This window comes from Abramis brama (assembly GCF_963993115.1).
Source record: "Abramis brama genome assembly, chromosome: 25".
NCBI lineage: Eukaryota > Metazoa > Chordata > Actinopteri > Cypriniformes > Leuciscidae > Abramis > Abramis brama.
Genome location: NC_139987.1, coordinates 15859031 through 15878978, shown reverse-complemented (window position 1 = coordinate 15878978; position 19948 = coordinate 15859031). Strand labels below are relative to the sequence as shown.

The window sequence follows — 19948 nt, the reverse complement described above, 5'->3', positions numbered from 1 at the left end:
AATGTATGCTGAGAGGAAAAATTGCATATGTGTATATGTATGGGTCTTTTTTTGAATTCCTAAATATTAAAATATAAATGATTGTGTGCTGGTAAACACACAAAACCAAAATAATTTGCCACTGGTCCTATAGTAAAAGTATTGGTTTCTTACTTTCTCTGAACGGAAAGATGATCAAAGAGAGATCTAACCATGTCCAGTCAACAGTTTGAGCTTAAAGGTGATTGAAAACCACTCTCAGCCTGCACACACAACGTCCCCTAAGCCCTATACATCACACTGGACAGCCAGAGATGAGAAGAGTGGAGGTGTTTTCATGTAGAGAACGGTGGTGGAAGCAAAGCCACATGTTCAATTCTCTCTACCCTTCCTGTGTCTGCCATCATGTTACCAATCACTAGACCAATCTCCATATTTAAGTGTTAAAATGCATCTAAATTGGTAGCATCATCCTCTTCAGCTCTAGTACTGAGTAATGGGTCAAAACAAATGTAATGAGGATCTTACAATCAGCAAGCAGAACAATCCTGCTGCTTATGTACTGTATATTAAGGTTTTGAGACAAAACACAAAATAAGAGTCACATGCACTGAATAACTTTAGATTTAACGCAGGAAGTACCAAATGAGAGCTCCACTTTTGCTTAAAGGGATAGTTCACCCAAAAATGTAAATTCTGTCAGTAATTACTCACCCTCATGTTGTCCCAAACCCCGTAAGACTTTTGTTCATCTTCGGAACACGAATTGAGATTTTTTTGATGAAATCTGAGAGCGGTCTCACTCCTTCATCTGCCATCCCAGAAAAGTTAGTAAAGACATCGTTAAAATAGTCCAAGTGACTATAGTGGCTCAACCTTAAGTTTATCAAGTGACGAGAATACTTTTTGTGCGGAAAAAACAACAAAAATAACGACTTTATTCAACCATCTCTTCTCTTCCATGTCATTCTCCTAAGCTGTTGACATAGTATAACAGCGCAGCGTTTCTGGGTTGTACGTCAGAGCATAGGCTCACTATGTAGGCTTACCTACGTTCTGATGTACAACCCAGAAGCGATGCGATAAAGTCGTTATTTTTTTCCGCACAAAAAGTATTCTCGTCGCTTGATAAACTTAAGGTTGAGCCACTGTAGTCACTTGGACTATTTTAACGATGTCTTTACTAACTTTTCTGGGATGGCAGATATCTGAATTCGTGTTCCGAAGATGAACGAAAGTTTTACGGGGTTAGAACAACATGTGGGTGAGTAATACTGACAGAATTTTCATTTTTGGGTGAACTAACCCTTTAAGATAGTCCTGGGGTTTAAACACAAATCAGTACTGAGAGAGCACACACACACACACACACACACACACACACACACACACACACACACACTATTACTATAGGACATTCAATAGACAATGGCTTATATTGTTCAAACTCCATATTCTATCCCTAACACTACCCATCACACATTTTCAAAAAACATCACTTAAGGCCCTTGCACACAGTCCGAAATTCGCGTCCGAAATTTTTGCACGTTAAAAAATAAATACGACCTCACGTTATGTCAATCACACCTAAAAAATTAAAATTGGATCGGGTTCGATTTTCTGCGTTTTTCGCATCCGTAACAAGCATTTGAATGGTGTTTTGACAATTTAGAGCCACAGAATGACGGATACGAAAAAACGCATGCGAAAATTTCGGATTCAGTGTGCAAGGACCTTTAGTATGATTTATAAGCCGTTTTCCTCATGGGGACCAAAAAAAATGTCCCCACAAGGTCAAAAATGACTGGTATTACAATCCTTACAAATTGGAAGTGTGCAATCCCCCCCCCCCCCACACACACCACCCCCACCCCCACCCCCACACACACACAAACAGAAGGTCTTCAGACTGCAGCGTCCAGCTGTGTTTGTGCACTGATGGGGTGTGATGCATTGGCCTGATTTGGGCTTTTAGCTGGATCTTTCTCTCTCATGCACAAACAGATTACTTTATCATCACCGCTCTTGTATTTGTGATATGAGAGCCATGTTGTGTATAACAGTTCATGCGATAAAAAGTGATTTCAGCACACAGCAACAAGAACAACAAGCTGATCAGAACATGGGCTCCAGGGGTAATACGCACTTATAGAAGAGAACACAACTCCTTATGGCTAAAGCAACATATATACAACAGTCATTGATAAAGATCACTTGACAACCAAATATTCAATAACCACCTGCATTCAAAACCAGAATATTATCTGTCCAGCTGGGCTTCAATGGGTTTCCACTATTGGTTAACCGATACATTTCCATGACTTTTCCAGTTGTTTGTGATTACTTGATCTTTTTTACTGGATTTATTTTTTTTTTTTACTTCTGACCAAGGCTGCATTTATTCAATCAAAAATAACAATCAAAACAGGAATATCGGCAAAAATGATTCAAGTTTAAAACAACTGTTTTTATTTTACTATATTATAAAATGTCATTTATTCCTGTGACAGCACAGCTTAAATTTTCAGCATCATTACTCCAGTCTTCAGCGTCACATGATCCTTCAGAAATCATTCTAATATGCTGATTTGGTTTACAAGAAACATTTATAATTATTATTAATGTTGAAAACAGATGCGCTGCTTAATATTTTTGTGGAAACCTTGAAACATTATTTGATTAATAAAAAGTTCAAAAGAACAGCATTTATTAGAAATTGAATTCTTTAGTAGTATTATAAATGTCTTCACTGTAACTTTTGATTAAATTAATGCATCCTTGCTGAATAAAAGTATTAATTTCTCAAAAAAAAAAAAATCTTACTGACTGTACACATTTTAACATACATTTAATATACATAGATTTTCTTAGTTTCAGTAACTTTTTCAGTCCCGAAAAACACAATTTTACAGGGTTTTCAAGCCCTTAACAACTTAAATTAACCCGACTTCATGCGCTTTTCTCACTATTACTTCAGATTACCCATAATGCACCTGTCCCCTCACATTCCTGGTACCTAGCCCAGATGTCACCGGTTACCTGGTACGGCTCATGCCAGTTGTGAGGATGGCAGCCGCACTCGGTCCACAGATCGCAGCTCCCCCCTTTGGCTTGCAGCACGCCGCGGCTGGGACTCCTCCAGGAGCTCTCGGAGCGCGAAGCCGTGAGTTTGGCCCTCTGACGGGGCAGTGTGGACATGGACGGGGAGGATGAGGGCTGGTAGTTGTATCCATGCTGTGGTTCATGCTGCCAGCTGCAAGAACAGGGCACCTCGCCCCCTCCGCGATCTCCCACGCGCCCGTGCATCTCCACACAGCAGCTCTGCTGCTTGCTCAGGTAAGCTGTCATCCCCAATGTGCGCTCCTCTCCTCCTCTTGCCCTGTGTCTTTCACCTCCCTGTCTCTCCATTTGTATCCCGGTGCAGGCGGCAGCAGCAGAGGACGCAGCTGTGGTGAGCAGCACTCCTCTGGGCGCTATCTGAGCAGTGTGCTCTTGACAGTGAGAGAGCTAGTGAGAGGGCTCTGTGTGTGTGTGTGTGTGTGTGTGTGTGCGTCAGAGAGAGAGAGGGAGAGAGAAAGCTGGCTACTTGTAGACACTAGGCATGTTTTAGTTAGGAGGACGTTGAGAAAGAACACAAGAGGGAATAAGAGAAGAAAGAGAGGTAGACGAGTGCGTTTGTGTGTGTATGTGAGGAAGCTCTTTGTCAATAGATGATTTGACTGGCGGTGTGTCTTGACAGCATCTCTGCTCAAGGCAGAAGCAATCAAACCCTGAACAGCTGGGGACCCCAAACCCCCCCAATCAGACAGACGGATGTCTTACTGACAGCTGCACTTTTTCAACATGATAAAATCATTCAAATGATCTCTTGCAGCAGGCTCAAAGTGCACGAAAAGCTCGCAGCTACTCCAGAGATCTAAGCCACATGGCCTGAAGGAAGACAGAAATGTATAAACAGTACAAATTGAACTAATAAGTGTTCTAAATCCTCCTTAGCATTTGAAAAAAATGGTTTAATGCTTTTAATAAAGCGGTGGCAATGGCAAATATGATACAACAAATTCAATGTTCAATAAATTGTTACATATATTTTTAATAACCAGATAATAATACAATTAATTAACCTAACTCTATGCTTTTCCAGGTTGCCAAGCAATGCAGCAAACTTTAATGGTTCTGTCCCAAATGGCACACTTGATGTGGAGTTGTGGTCCTGTGGTCTTTGCTTATACATCAGTAAAGTCGTCAAGACCATAGTGTATCTCATTTGTCACTTTAGTCTCAGAAGGGCCCTCACAAGCATCACCTTTGTTCCCGCAATGCAGAGTTTTTCTGAGCCTGGACTGGTGCAGACTTCACAAAGGAATATTACCTAACAGAGTATGCAGCAAAGTATGGACTAATTAACTAAACTGAATTTAAACGAATTTAACTAATAGGTGAAGTTTTTTTACAAAATAAACAAAGAGTGTGTGTGTGTGTGTGTGTGTGTGTGTGTGTGTGTGTGTGTGTGTGTGTGTGTGTGTGTGTGTGTGTGTGTGTGTATGTATGTATGCATATATATATGCATATATATATATATATATATATATATATATATATATACACAAATATATTTCTATTACTAAAAAGCTGTTAGCAACAACTTCAGTGGCAAAAACTGCATTTTAAATAATTTACAATTAATAAAGTAATAAACTTATATGCAACCTGTGTAGTAGGGATTTCAAACAAGAGGATAAATAATGCAGCAGATTGGCCATTATTTGCATTTTAAGAGTGTAATAAACAAAAGTAAAGGATATTTTGTAATCCATAATTCAGCAGCAGAAACACAAAACTGCAAGGAACAGCGAAGCTACAGCCTGTGGATCACTGAGCCTCATTAATTCAATAAGATTTCTATTTATAACCAACCTAGTCACATTTAATCAAAACAAGGGGCTTTATGCTCAGCAACTGATGCTTAACTGCTTAAGTTAAACCATCCAGCTACATCAGAATCAATCCCAGTGTGCTGCACTGACTGTCCGCTCAACCAGTGTACATTATCCCCACCTACTGGCCACTAGCACACGGTACAGCTCAGTAAAAATAAAAGAAAATCTTCAGAGTGCTTAATATTTGTTTAGGATTCAGCATTTAGCTGTGTGGTTATTCATTCTGATTTAGTAATTCTCCCTCACATAGTGTCTCCCAGCTGGCAGTCAGCTTATAGATTAAAATTAATAAAACATACTGAAGGTTGATGATGAAGGCTTTAGCGATTTTTTCAGAGTGTGTGGTTGTGTATGCATTCTAAGTGTCTAAATGCCAGTTAATCATACAGTATTTCGCATAATTAACAATCTCTGTGGAACATTCAATTTATCTGAACCTACAATTAAGCAGGTTTCTCTCCGCCCACATTCCAATTAAATTCTTGTGACATTTTATATCCCACCTGTAGGGCACACAAACAGCATCAAGCTCTACTAATGGGTTGAATGTGAATGTAATGAGGTGCTTTGACAAAAAACAAGAAAGGAAAGAAAATGCGGCCTAAACTCACCCTGATGCGATTTGTTAAGCGTTTATTTTTTTGATGGTAGTAAAGCAATACCATTAAAAATGTCTGTCATTTTAAAACCTTTTTACTTCGCATAGAAAAGTGTGGTCAGGATGTGCTTCAAAAATCTTTAGTATTCTCAGAAAGAAAGTCATATGTGTTGTAAATTATTTTTTAGCTGAGCTAGGATATCATTTATGAACTCCAAATTCATATAACTTTCTTTTTGAGAACATATTTTTGAAAATATCCCGGCCACTTTTCCCTAAAAGAGAAAGTCGAAAGGTTTTAAAATAATAGAAATGTGTTACAAATGAAACAGTCCATACGACTGAAAACCTCCACTGCAGTCAAATATGACGCATCAATTAGACATGCTGCATCAAGACTTGAATCATTATTTGACCAGACTACCAAAAAAAATACATCTTTTAACAAAATTGTATCAAAACAGAAAAAAACAACAATGCAACATGCAAATGTATAAAGAAATAACAAAACATTTAAATATAAGGCAGTATCATGTATAATCTCTGTACGCAGTAAAAATTAAACTATCATTCCATTCCTAACATAGCCAATTGTAATTTTTGCAGTTGCATTTTGTGGCATGAAAATGGTGGGATAGAATTATAATGTATGAATAATGTATATTTGAAATGTCTGAGCTAAGTCAGTTAAAAAGTAGCTAAAGCATCCATTGGGAAAGTGTCAGCCATTTCCAATTCCCAAATGAAAGTGTTGTGCGTTTTCTATCACACTTTTAACATGATGACAAACACCACTTTTACTGTCAATGCTTGAAATCATGACAGCCTCAGGTTGTGTGTGTGTGTGCCATGTGTCAATGACAAATGCTAGTCATGGGTGCCAGCAAGCTGTGATACCACGTCATCGAGATAAACCCTTGTATAATACTGCTGAAAATGTCATAAGATGCTGTCAAATTAATTTTCCCACCTTTCACCAGACAGACCATCACATGACAGGTGGCCAGCCCTGACATTCACACACGTCACAGTGCCCACTCAAGCAGCTTTACTCACAAGGGTGAGAGAACATGACACCCATGTGGATGCCTTTCCCCACACACTCCACTGCTCACTCACATAATGGCAGATACAATTATCAAAAGGGTCCAAAAAGGCTGATGTTGTTGATTAAATGGTAATAAATTAGATTTATTTATATTGTAGGCCTATATAAAAAAACACTTGACTATTAGATAATTATGTTGAAAAATATATAAATTATATTTTATAATTTATTTAATTTAATAATGATAATAATAATAATATATTTCAGTTTAGTATTAACAAAAATATTGAAAATTATTATACTTATAAAACAAATTTTTTATTTATTTAGGTTATGATAGCATAAATATTATGCTGTTTTTCTCCCTTCATATTTCTAACAAATACATATTTGCTTTCATACATATTTTTGTGTCTGTGCCCTAGATAAAAGTAAAAGTCATTAGATGATGCACAAATCCCAACAGATGTTTTATTTAGTTGACATTTGAATGCTTTGGATTTGAATGCCGCATGTCACTTACATCAGCGAGGTTTAGACTATCGTTCTAACAAATCAATTCAAAACGCTTCATGATGCAGTTCTTATTGTAAAAAGAGATATCATCCAAATGGCAAGTATTCCCATTTTAGCATTGACTCAACAAAGCAAATTTTGACTTGCATTTGGCACTTTGCAAGTGTTCATTTTGGACACTGTGTATTCATGAATTCAGGGGGCTGGAGCTGTTCTAGAAGGCAAAATGAATGACGAAATATTTTGCTCTATAATTCACACTACAGGCGCTGGGAGTGTCTGGGATCAGGGTTCTAATTAAAAGCCCCCTCTCTCTTGCAGCTCTTAATAGAAGTGAAGTACTCAGGCTACCCGAATCTTAATTCTCACAGGAACTGAGAGACGCTCTTCTCTCCTTTCCCCTCTCGAACAGTGTTTTCCACTGCTCTCAGTAATCAACCCTCCGCTTCTTCAAAAACTGTAAATACACACACACACACACACACACACACACTCACACTCACACACACACACACACACACACACACACACAAACAGGCGCACATATCTTTATGGGGACTCTCCATAGACGTAATGGTTTTTATACAGTACAAACTGTATATTCTGTCCCCTTACACTAACCCTACCCCTAAACCTACCCATCACAGAAAACTTTCTGCATTTTTACATTTTCAAAAAAATATCATTTAGTATGTTTATTAACCCATTTCCCTCATGGGGACCGCTGGCTGGTCCCCACAATGGAGGTGATCTCAGGTTTTACTATCCTTGTGGGGCCATTTGGTTCCCACAATGTAATATAAACAAAAACACACACACACACACACACACACACACACACACACACACACACACACGATGTGTCAAGAACTCCCACTCTTCAGAACCGGCAAGATCCCCACACAAAAGCCAAACCCACGTTGCAGTTTAGAGTTTAAGCAGCTGATTGGTCTTGTCAGTGAATGTGTGACAGGTCATTTATTGCTTCAGTGAAAGTCATTATGGTCCAGAGCCCAGGGGGGGGGGCTAAATTTACATTTATTAATGTAAATGACCACTGAAAGAGCTTTACAGAATACCTGAGAACATTTCTCATTTGTGAAGTCATGGCAAGCTAAGCTAAGCTAAGCTAAGCTAAGCTAAGCTAAGCTAAACTAAACTAAACTAAACTAAACTAAACTAAACTAAACTAAACTAAACTATATATCACATGGTCCAAGGCAAAACAATGTTCATGGTTTCTGGATGTCCCTTGTGTGCTGTTGTTGTAATTCACATTTACCACCACAAGGTGGGGCTTGGGGTTAGAATTTGAGATTGGACATGTGGCAGCTAAATAAGTCTCGGTCCTTAAGATTGTTTCAGGCACTTTAAAAGTTATACACACAGTGATTTCACACACATTTTGTAAAAAAAAAAACAAAAAAAAAAAACATTTTCTGCTGCCGTATGAAGGATCGAACAAGTACTGTAGCTCTGCTGAAATATTTTTTCTGAGTGTCTACTTCAGGTGAAAAGTGAACGGTTTTTACTGGCAAAGTAATGTGGCAGAATCCGCAAATAAAACTGTTGTACAGCCCCTCTGTCTGAGAACTGAGAGTGAGGAATGATGGTACAGTCATTTGCTAGTGGAGCACATGCTCAGTTCGTGCCCATTAAAGGCAATGAGAGAGCTACAGAGAGTGTGCAAGTTTACTTTACTGGTTTCAACTTAGCTCAGCAGTTATCGTAAAGTTTGACAGAGTCTGACAGTCATCAACCGAAGTGACAAACTTTGGTCGGTGTTTAACACATGCTAATAACTAGGAGCTCAGGAGGTGTTTAATATACTGTATACACAGCATGCAAAAATATTCAGTTAAATAGTACATTTTGGGCCAAAACTTCAGTGGAAAATAAATAACGGTAACACTTAACAATAAGCTTTCATTAGTTAACATCAGTTAACTACTAACATGAATTAGGAATGAACAAGACCTCAACAGCATTTATTCATCTAAATTAATGTTCATTTTAACAATTACTAATACATTATTAGAATAAAAAGTTGTGTTTGTTAACCCTCTGAGGTCGACAAACGCGCGGGCGCGTTTTGCCGGATTTTCTCCACATTGTAGCACTATAAACTTAAATTACTCCATCATTTATGGTCATACAGAAAAAAGAAATATAAAAAAAGAATCTGTGATATTTCTCCTTTTGTATGTGTCCACTTACAATCAAATCAAAACATTGTGCTTTTGTAAAATAAAGAAAATAAACAGGGTGTGCGTTCTGCCTCTCTGTCGCGGTGAACTTTTTTTTCTTGAGCACGTCTATAAACTGAAACAAAACTCAGCGAATACTTGTCACACATTTATGAGCCATATACCTTTATAAACATTTAAGTGTGTACTTTTAAATAATCGGATTCAAAACGAAAACAAATATTCTCTGTTTACGTAATTTGTATAAAACCAACAAGATGTCCAGCTTCTCAAACGCTTGCTCATTACAGTTAATTTGGCCACGCCTACTCGCGCAAAAGATATTCACATGCAAATCTCGACATGGAACGCGAACACGCTCGTTACCTCAACAACAAAACACTTCACTTCACTTTTCGTCGAGTTTGAAAGACGTGCCTGAGCTTACATTGGATTTAGGCTACCTCAGAAGAAGAAGAACGCGATCTGAAGACAAGAAAGATAAGGTAAGAAATTCTTACATAGCCTAGTTTGTTATTGTTGCATACATGTCACGTTGCAGTTGAACTGTTGCTAGATATATGGGGAATATTATAATATTTAGACCCGTGTTTACTGTGTTTGTGGATATCTGCTCAAACATAGATATGTTTATGGTAACCATAATGTTTTATATTTGAGCGTGATCGCGTTTGAATGTATCATATTTTGCAAGCGATCGCGTTTGAATGTATCATATTTTGGATGAAAGCAAAACGCACCAAACGGCTTCATGTTTTTATTATTATCTCATTTCATATCATCATAACGGATGGAAACATTTGAAGTAACATGATAATCAATATATTTTTCTCTAGCTTAGTTGTTACTGAAATCTTTTGGAAGATTTATAGGCTGCTATAGGTTATTTATTGTTATTATTATTTTATCCGCACTGCGCATATACCTTATGCCTACAAGGCACAACAAACCTGGTGTTCATTATATTATATATCGTTGGAAACGTGTGTGTGTGTGTGTGTGTGTGTGTGTGTGTGTGTGTGTGTGTGTGTGTGTGTGTATTCTGTGAATTTTAAAAAGGAATTTTAAAAAGCAATTTTAACCAGAAAAATCTAATATTTATTTCCAAAATCGTGCAGGCCTTTCTCTTGATATCGGTATGTTCACTTTTTTTTTTCAGGTCCCAGATGCCACTGAGGACTTCAACATTCACATGAGTCTCAGTACGTGAACATGGTAAAGTGAAAATATTGGAAATGAAAGGTATGTACAGTGTTTTTAGGAATGGCACAAAGGTCTCTGTCTTTGAAGTGCTTTTTTGGCATTTGTTGTGTATCTTTGGATTATGTTGTGTTGTAAATAAATCCAAACAATTTAAAAGCCATTCTTTTTTAAATCTCCTCATTTACAGTATTGTGCAAGGTTGCTCAGAATGATAGGGGCCTGATAGCTCCTAATAGGGCCGTTAGGGGAGGTTCTTTGTCTTTCTCAGGTGAGAAAAGCTTACATATTAATGAGCTCTCGCATAAGGCTTTTTCACACAAAACACGTCGTAAAATTTTTAAATCAATATATTGTCTTATCTGAATGAGCAGTCAGGGTGATTTTCACATAGTTTTGCAGCAAATATTCTAGGCTACGTCATACAATTTTCAAAAGTCTTGTGAAGAAATAATCAGTATGGGTTTCATGGCCTTATTTCAGTGAGAATTTTTTTTTGTATTTTCAAAAACCACGCATAAATGTCATTATCTCAAAACTACAAACTTTTACATACATGCTGTTGATATATTATTGTAGCAGAGTTTGTGCTGAATACAGTGTAATTAGACTTTAGCCATGAAAATGTCACAAGTAACAGATATAACCAGAAATGTCAGAGCATGTCAGAACACCTCCAGGGCCCAGAAAACAGCTCAGACCTCAGAGGGTTAAAGGGATGCTCCACTTTTTTTGGAAATAGGCTCATTTTACAACTCCCCCAGAGTTAAACAGTTGAGTTTTACCGTTTTCGAATCCATTCAGCCGATCTCCGGGTCTGGCGGTACCACTTTTAGCATAGCTTAGCATAGATCATTGAATCAGACAAGACCATTAGCATCACTCTCAAAAAAATGACCAAAGAGTTTCGATATTTTTCCTATTTAAAACTTGACCCTTCTGTAGTTACATCGTGTACTAAGACCGATGGAAAATGTAAAGTTGCGATTTTCTAGGCTGATATGGCTAGGAACTATACTCTCATTCCTGCGTAATAATCAAGAAACTTTGCTGCCGTACCATGAGTCCATCAGGCGTAATGATATGACGCAGCGCCTGAAAATAGGTCTAATAGGTTAGACAAACTTAGTCCCGGTCACGTTAGAAGTTACCGAGCTGGGGACTATTTTCAGGCGCTACGTCATATCATTACGCCTGCTGGACTTTTGAGAGAGAGAGAGATGCTAATGGTCTTGTCCGATTCAATGATCTATGCTAAGCTATGCTAAAAGTGGTACCGCCAGACCCGGAGATCGGCTGAATGGATTCGAAAACGGTAAAACTCAACTGTTTAACTCTGGAGGAGTTGTAAAATGAGCCTATTTCCAAAAAAAAGTGGAGTATCCCTTTAACTAATGAAACCTTATTGTAAAGTGTTACCGAAATAATTCTAAAGAGCATCTGAACAGAGCTTTTGGTGTACCAGCTTGAAGGAGAGCTAAAGGCTGCTAAAATAACCATCTGTGCTTAAACCACTGACCTGGCCTCAGATTTACTAACCGCACCACTTCACTGAATTATGGAATAAGAAGTCCTGGAAGTTATGAGGACTTCCTCCTGGGTTTTGCTAATTGGATTTTGGAGGAGTGCATGGAACCCAGGAGCAGAGGGCGATCTTAAAAAAAGGAAAGTTAAAGAGAGGAGTGACTATAATTTAATATAAGGGGCAGAGAGGTTAGCTTTGCAGATAGAGGATAGAGAAGCAGTGCCAACACTTTCTTTGGGGAAAGAGCTTTAGAGCTTTTTGTTGGATCCAAGAAGAGATTCCCTGAACCTAGCCCATGGCCACTGCATTAAGCACCACCAAAACCATAATAATCACCATTAGTGTTCACTAAAATACAGTTTCAGCTCCTTAGAGACTGTGTCAACCCTCAATAGCTTGTTCCTTTTCCCCAGGGCCTTAATGTCCTTTCCATCTTGTCAATTTGTACCTTAACTACACTTTAGCTATATCTACTAATCTTTGTTTTCTAAAGAAAATGTCTTTGCTTGTGCAGTATACTCACCACCACAACTGTTGCAATACAGTTGCAAAAATAAGAGGTTCTTAGCGTGTTGCTATGTAGTTGCTAGGATGTTACTTAATGGCCCAAGTCTCTATTATATTCTGGTCCCTAGATATAGCTAGGTCCTTTCCTCTGTGTTTTTTTTTTTTTTGCCAATTATATTGTCTTTGAAAAATAATAGCACACCAATTTCCAAGAGTGGTAAGATTGATGCTTGCAAATCCAGCCTAACATACATAAACCTCCAGCCTAACATATATAAACCTCTCACAGTGTCTATTTTGCATAGCACTGTCTCCAGGCTGCACATCCAACCTTAAATTGTTTTAACACCCCTGGCGTCCTTTTAAAGACAGAAGACAGCTCTTACATTGATTAGTTTCATTAGTCTCTTTTCCACTGGAATATGTTTCTGAGTGCTGGCAGCGTCTGTGAGTGATGTTTCAAAGGCTAATGCACGGAAGGCTTCTGGTCGAGAGCCAGGCCTGTGTAATCAACTTCAGAAATTATGAAACCAGTTCAATGGTTCAATAAAATTGGGAGGGAGGCTAAATCCACCAGAGAAAGTGAGAGAGCTTAAAATGGTATATTCTAACAAAAGCGAAAATGCGGTTAAAAGGACCTATGGAAAATTGTGAACAATTATTCCTCTTAAGTGGTCTGGTTTTAAAAAAACATTCTGGCTATTGTCTGAGAGACACTATCTACAAGATTATGTTATGGGATAACATGCTGGTTTACTTGTTATAGACTTGATGGTTAATCCGAATAAATAACTGCTAACCTGGCTGCAACTCCTTCGGTGTCTCTTTAGAAGTCTCTCAGCCAAATTTTGCTTCCATTTACAGATGGTGACGAGAGACGGCCACTTAATCGGCCCCAGATCAGGAGCCTTGCTCTTCAGGGCCTCCATGCTGAGCCGTTTGTGAAGCGGTCGTAAGGATTCAACTCGAGGAGGGGCGAGAAGGTTGGGCGCGCTTCCTCGGTGGAACTTCTCCCGAAAAAGGCCATTATTCACCAGCATGTAGCTCATGGCGGATGGCAGTTCGCCCAGCAAAGCTGGACAATGTGAAAACTTCCACAAAAGCCTCTGTCAAATCAATGGACAGCTTCGCAACAAGGTCACCCTAACACTGATACAATGTACATATCCGCAGCCCAGTGGAGCCAAGCCACAATAAAATGGACTTTTCAGCGCTGGTGGCTAATAAACAAACAAATCCATTGATTCTTTAGAAAACTGAAAGTCGGTCAAATATCAGAAGCCAAATCCAGCGGCTTTGGGTGTGTAGAGGACGGTTAGAACTCCAGGCTTAGACAGGCGTGTTAACTCCCGAACAAATCACTGTGCTGCTCGGAAAGACAGCAGCGGTCCCAGAAGTCTGTTCATCCTTGGATGAGTATCTCCTTCCATCGGGGGATGGCGTATGGGAGTCGAATGTCTGAGATGGAGATTTCTGGCGGTGGCCTGTGCTATGGTAGGCTAGGCTAACTGAGGCTTAGTTGTACTTTTTTTCAGGGTGTGGTAGGGAGAAAAAAAGTGCACAGAGAGTGACAAAAACTCAATAAACCAGGGGGGTGATGGGGCGGCCGAGGGGAGGAATGATGAGATGAGATTAGCAAGGGGCAGAGCTGAGATGCAAATCACGTGGGATATAATTAAAGCCTAGGGGAACATCACTCCAGTGAGTGGCCACCACCAGATTACAGCCAATCAATAATGGAGCCGACAAACACATAAACGCGAGCGCTGGCACACACATTCATACGCAGAGATGGTTATCAGGCTCAGACACGAGCCAAACTTAAATTCACCACACTGGGAATGCCACAGCAGGCTTAAACGCGAGTTACAGGATGTTGAGCATGAAAGGAAAATTAAACGTGCAAAGCGCAAAAACAGCAATTAACCATGTCCTGGGCTCCATGCTGCCAAATCAGACAATGGGGGATGATGGGAAATCCCAGAATAGACAGGCTAAATGTGTTATCTCTTTGATTACAGATCTAAACGTCACTAAACGGCAACAAGCGGATAATCAGGATCGCAGAGGAAACGGTCTGACGGCTGCTTGATCATTATAGCAGTTGCAGCCTGGTCTTGAAGAAATGCAATATACAGTACATGATTCAATCAAAGGATGTGACTGTGCTGCATTGAAATCTAAATAGTAGCATGAATATAGACGATTTATAAGTGGTTCTTTAACTTTATGCACTTTAATTTCCCAGGAATTATAATTTTTTGTTTTATCAAAATATCCTTTCTATATATGAAAATCACAATTTGAAAAGGTTTTAGTGTTTTATTTTTGTCCCAGATCCAGATTTTCTAAATTCATTATAATTTTTCTTTCTTTATTATTATTATTAATTTTTTGTGAAATGTTAAAATTAACATTAATGAGTGACAAACAATTTTCAGTATATGAAATATGCATTCTTCAAAAATTCAAAAACTGTAAATCAGGATCACTTTCACCACCTTCATTTGCATCACATAATGACATTGAACATTATAAATGAGGTCCAAATTTTCATAAAAAAAAAACAAAACTACAAATCTTATAATTTTATAGATATAAATACACTACTGTTTGAAGTTTTGGCTTGTTTGAAGTTTTGAAGGCTTACGAAGTCTGAATTTATTTGATGAAAAAAAAAAAAAAAAAACTGTTTCCTATTTTAAAATATTTTAAAATGTAATTTATTCTTGTGATGTGATGGTAAGAATGTGAAAAGTGTTGTGCTGTTAGAGGGTTTATTCACAGGGCCAAAAGTGCATATAGTATAGAAAAACCCTCACATAATCACCATATTTTTTTCTAGTGCTTTGTTGCTTTTCATTTTACAGTTGCATCAGATGCTACCATGGTATTTTTTTGACGTCTACGTTGCAGCCGTTAAAGCTTTGTGCTGTCTGCGTTTCAGTGTTAAAATTGGCGTTTGTGACGAATTAAAAAGAAAAGGGTTTGCTTGGAGATACCCAGGGTTTGATGTGGTCAAAACTGCTCTGCTCACATTCATTGTGTGGTGTAGGAATATCCAACCGCTGGTCAGCTACAGATAAAACGGCCCTGTCTCACTGTGTCTTTCTGTCTCTCTCTTTTTCCCATGGGCTGGGAGGATAAAGTTGAGGCAAGGATGAGGAACATGAGTCGGGTTGCCTCGTGACTACCATACACAAAGACAAAGAAAGAAAAGCAGACCCCTTAAACAAGGCACTTTAGAAGAGGGCCAGCGCTCATCTCAAGAAGTCATCCTTACCCATCTCTCTCCGCTCATGTTTATATCCACCCTGCTCAGGGTATACTATCAACAGTATGACATTTTGAAATCCGTAACTCAAACTCCCCCCTTCTGTTACCTGCTGCCGAGAGCTCCATCTATTATACATAGGTTTTAACCTGCACATCTTGTAAAGCTTCCCGGAGAGATACAGACAGTGGGAGAACGTACAAAGGGGCATGAAGTGATAGAAGAACATATCAAATCTAAATATTATTGTGTATGAGAGACAAAGGTGGAAAAAAAATGAAGAGTTTGAAATAGAAGACATTCTGTCTAAGCACAGACATATAGGCTACCAGCTCATGAAAAAATATGTTTTTGTTTTGTTTTGTTTTTGGCTGGCGATGAATCAATGATCCATATGTATTACAAATTTCAGGGTAATTAATCAAAATACAGAACTCTGACTGCAGACTAATGATCAAGGTACCTGCTCAGAATACATCTAAGGCCATCAAAAGATCTTTGAACATCATAAGGGATACTAGTCTTTTGATTTAAATTGTTGTGGACAATCATTTGAGTGGGCAAATTGATGCTTCATAATTGAGCAATTTAAAAAAATAATTTAAAAAAAAATATATATATATATATAAAAAAATATTACATTTTAAAAATGAAAAATAAATAAATAAAAAAGGAAATCATTAAAATAAATTAATTAAAATGGCACAATGAATTTGGATTAGATTATAACAGATTATTTCACAGTTACTTAAATGTGAAGGGTGTCATTTCTGTGGGAATAACATTACCAAACAAAACTGCAAAAATAACAGTTTTCAAACATGTTCACTCTCCCCATTTCCCATTGGATGGACAAACATAGTCAGTTCTCAAACTTACACCACTGGATGAGCCAATGTTGCTCATTTGTGCCAGTATGCGATGCACTTTTTTTTTTATAGCACCACAAAGTAACAGTTTCTACATTTGTTCAAGGAAATCAGCCTATGAATGGTTCACTTATAGATGTTTCTGCATATTAACCTGCACAGAGAAAATATTTAACAATTACACACTTTAAGCAGGTAATCAACAGGCTGACGTTACCATTTGATTTTGAAAGTTAACTAAAAAGCTATTGTACATATCTGCTCTTATCCAGGACTTTTAAAGCCTTTACAATGATCTGATCTCAAGACCAGAAGCAGGAAAAGAATGCTTACATATGGGTTCTTTCCAGGTAATGGTGCACTGCTTGTTCTCTCTCTCTATCTCTCTCTCTCACACACACTTCTTTCCTTCAGATCTATAAAGCAGTGGAGCAACTAATGAGATCTTTTTTTTACCACTAAATACATTGCTGGAACTTCACATCATTAATCTTATAAACAAACAAATAGAACAAACACAGAACGGTCTAAATCATCAAATAAAAGCAACACAAATTCAGCCTAATGATTCAGTTCCTTTGGGTGAGCCATACAGTATAAAACAGTAATCATTAGTAACCAATGTAAAGGCTGGTACAAAAAATACCATGGTATTAGCATACCATGTTTTTTGGACATTTGCCATGGTAATGCCTAGAGGTGTGACAAGATCTCGTGCTACGAAAAATTTCCCGTCGGGTGAAAAGCTGTCTCGAGGTATCGCCATGACGAAGCGTGAGGGTGAAATAAGCATTGAATATTCAGCACGAGTTGCCGTCGCAATCAGTGCAGCAAGAATCACAGTTCATTGACAACGTGACGATGGCGGATGATTGGTTGCGCAACAGAGCCTAAATGTCTGATACCGGTAAATGTCTTATCTTGTAGAATACACGCTCAGCACTGCTGCTCCCTGCTATACACAGAGTATGCGCGATCACGAATTTGAAAGTGAAAGTAAAACACAAGCTCCCTGATGCGCGCAAATTAGGCTCCATACATACAACAAGCCTGTCTCCCAATACCCATCTCTGGACTGTGTAGTTGTGGCTATGGTCTCTGTTTTGGTCACTTTGAATATTGAGAGAGTACTGTAACGTCTGAAGAACGACAGACAAGGGAGACTCGGAACGCAAGAACAACTGTACGTAAACACACCAGCCTCGTTTCTCTCCACCCAAACTTTTACAAACTCACTTCATTAACCCTATAACTGCCGGTGCAAAATAAAACAGCAATTTCACAACAATTATAAAGAGTCTGTGCGCTACAGTACTTTGATTATTTGCACTTGAACTTATTGTTTGATAAACTGATTTACTGCACTTATTGTTTGACAAAGATAAAACCTTTTACAGTGCTTGTATATTGTTTTCTTTCAAATGCATTTGATAATTCATACTCATAAAGTAGACCTGAAATGACATGCCTTAGAATATTTTTAGTTAAAACATTTCAAAATGCACCTGCATACTATTTTTCCAGTCATGAGTTTTGTCATTGAGGATTTCTGAAAAATTGTGCAAAAGTCTCGTTCTCTTGAACCCAATCTCGTGTCACGTCTCGTGAGATAAGTGTCACACCCCTTGTAATGCCATGATATCGCCATTTAAGGGTCATTACTATACATTACATTACTACTGTTCTGTTTAGTTCAACTTTAATTAAATAGTGTTGGGTCTTCTTGCCTGTGTTACAGTTTCTGCCAATCGGCCTCTTCAAGCATTCTCGCTGTGGGAATAGACTGTCAGTCGCTGACAGCTTGTCCGCTGGCCGACAGGGACGTGCTCAAGCCTTAAGCCCAGGGGGAAATGGTGTGTGTTAGTGAAAGCCATCCTAATATTAACAGTCTCATTTCAGAGTGACGAGTGGCCGAATTCACCTGTCAGATCCGTCTCAGGACATGCGCAGCAATTCCCCCTCCTGAATCAGAAAATGTCAGACAATTTGCTCTCCTAATTAAGAGTTAAATGAAGCGTTCAGCTTGACATGGAGTGATGAATCTAAGCTGTCCAATTCAGAGAATCATATATTCATTAAATTAAAATGGACCATATTTTTCTTAATAAATGCCTCTGGTCTCATTGTGTATGATTCATCAGTGCACATTATACTGATTGTTTTTATTATTAAATAAATAAATGTACATAACTATTAATAATTTATTGATAGTTATTATTAAAGTCTATTATTTCACTGGATGTGCAATGTAAACATCATAACTAAGTATGTAAATACATTGCTATGATAATATACACAGGCTATTATAGGCCAAACCAAATGTCCTTGGCCTGAAAAAAGGTTGAAGATATGCAACAAAGAAACTAGCTGCCTGAACTTTGAGGCTTCTTGCTGATGGTTAAACAATAGCTAAAGCTAGCAAAGCTGAGATACCCCATAATAATTCTGCAACAGTACAAGAGAGAGGAAGACACTCTGAATATGCAAAGTGTCTTATCTATTCTGAGCGATAGACGCAGAGAAAGAGAGTTAGGGGTCGTTTTTAGTGCAGTCCTTTATGATCTGGCCATTCTGCCTGTTAATGCCATTGTGAAGTTCTCATGATGTTCATTGAGGCAGTGCTAATTAAGCTCTAACTCTGGAGCTCTACAAAACACTTAAACAATGCACACTCATAAAAAAAGAGGTGGGGAGAGAGAGACAATGACACAAACTAGTTTTACCATCCTTCTCAAAAATGACCCAACATCCTGCCTTTACGCTGCAACACTACAGCTCTTTTCCAAAACATTACGAGATATCTACCTAGACAGCGCTTTAAGGCACAGTAGGCACACTTTCAACAAGTCTGTTCCTAAAGGTTTGCAGCAAAATTATGCTGGCTTTCAATACTGTTTTGGAAAAATAAAGGCAGCATCTTATGCATCCTGCATGAATAAGTCATCTATCTATCTATCTATCTATCTATCTATCTGTCTGTCTGTCTGTCTGTCTGTCTGTCTGTCTGTCTCCCACAGACCAAAATTAAGTAATAAAGCTAATAATTCAATGAAATCAAGTTAAAAAAAAAAAAAAAAACTTAGTGCAAAGCATGCAAAAGAAAAAAAAGAGAAAAAATGATATAAATGTATCCAATATATTTAAGTTATTTAAAACTGTGTATGTGTGTGTATATGTGTGTGTGTGTGTATGTGTATATCCTCAACAAAGCCCAAAATTATGTCTTTTGGTATCACATCACTAGAGTACCATTATTGTTTAGCATGTATGTGCTGTGGAAATGTT

At 38.2% G+C, this 19948-nt stretch overlaps 1 protein-coding gene across 26 annotated transcripts in view; it reads right to left on the bottom strand.

Moving 5' to 3' along the window:
• Positions 1–19948, bottom strand: part of dlg2 (discs, large homolog 2) — a 218905-nt gene that overhangs the window by 82662 nt on the left and 116295 nt on the right. For 2 of the 26 annotated variants that reach the window (XM_084103819.1, XM_084103824.1), the window contains exon 1: positions 3019–3473. The exons of the other annotated variants lie outside the window; for them this stretch is intronic. In XM_084103819.1, coding sequence (XP_083959945.1) covers positions 3019–3387 — 369 coding nt within the window. In that variant the 5' untranslated portion in view covers positions 3388–3473. Of the gene's footprint in view, positions 1–3018; positions 3474–19948 lie in introns of those variants that run through there. 26 annotated transcript variants of the gene reach the window in all.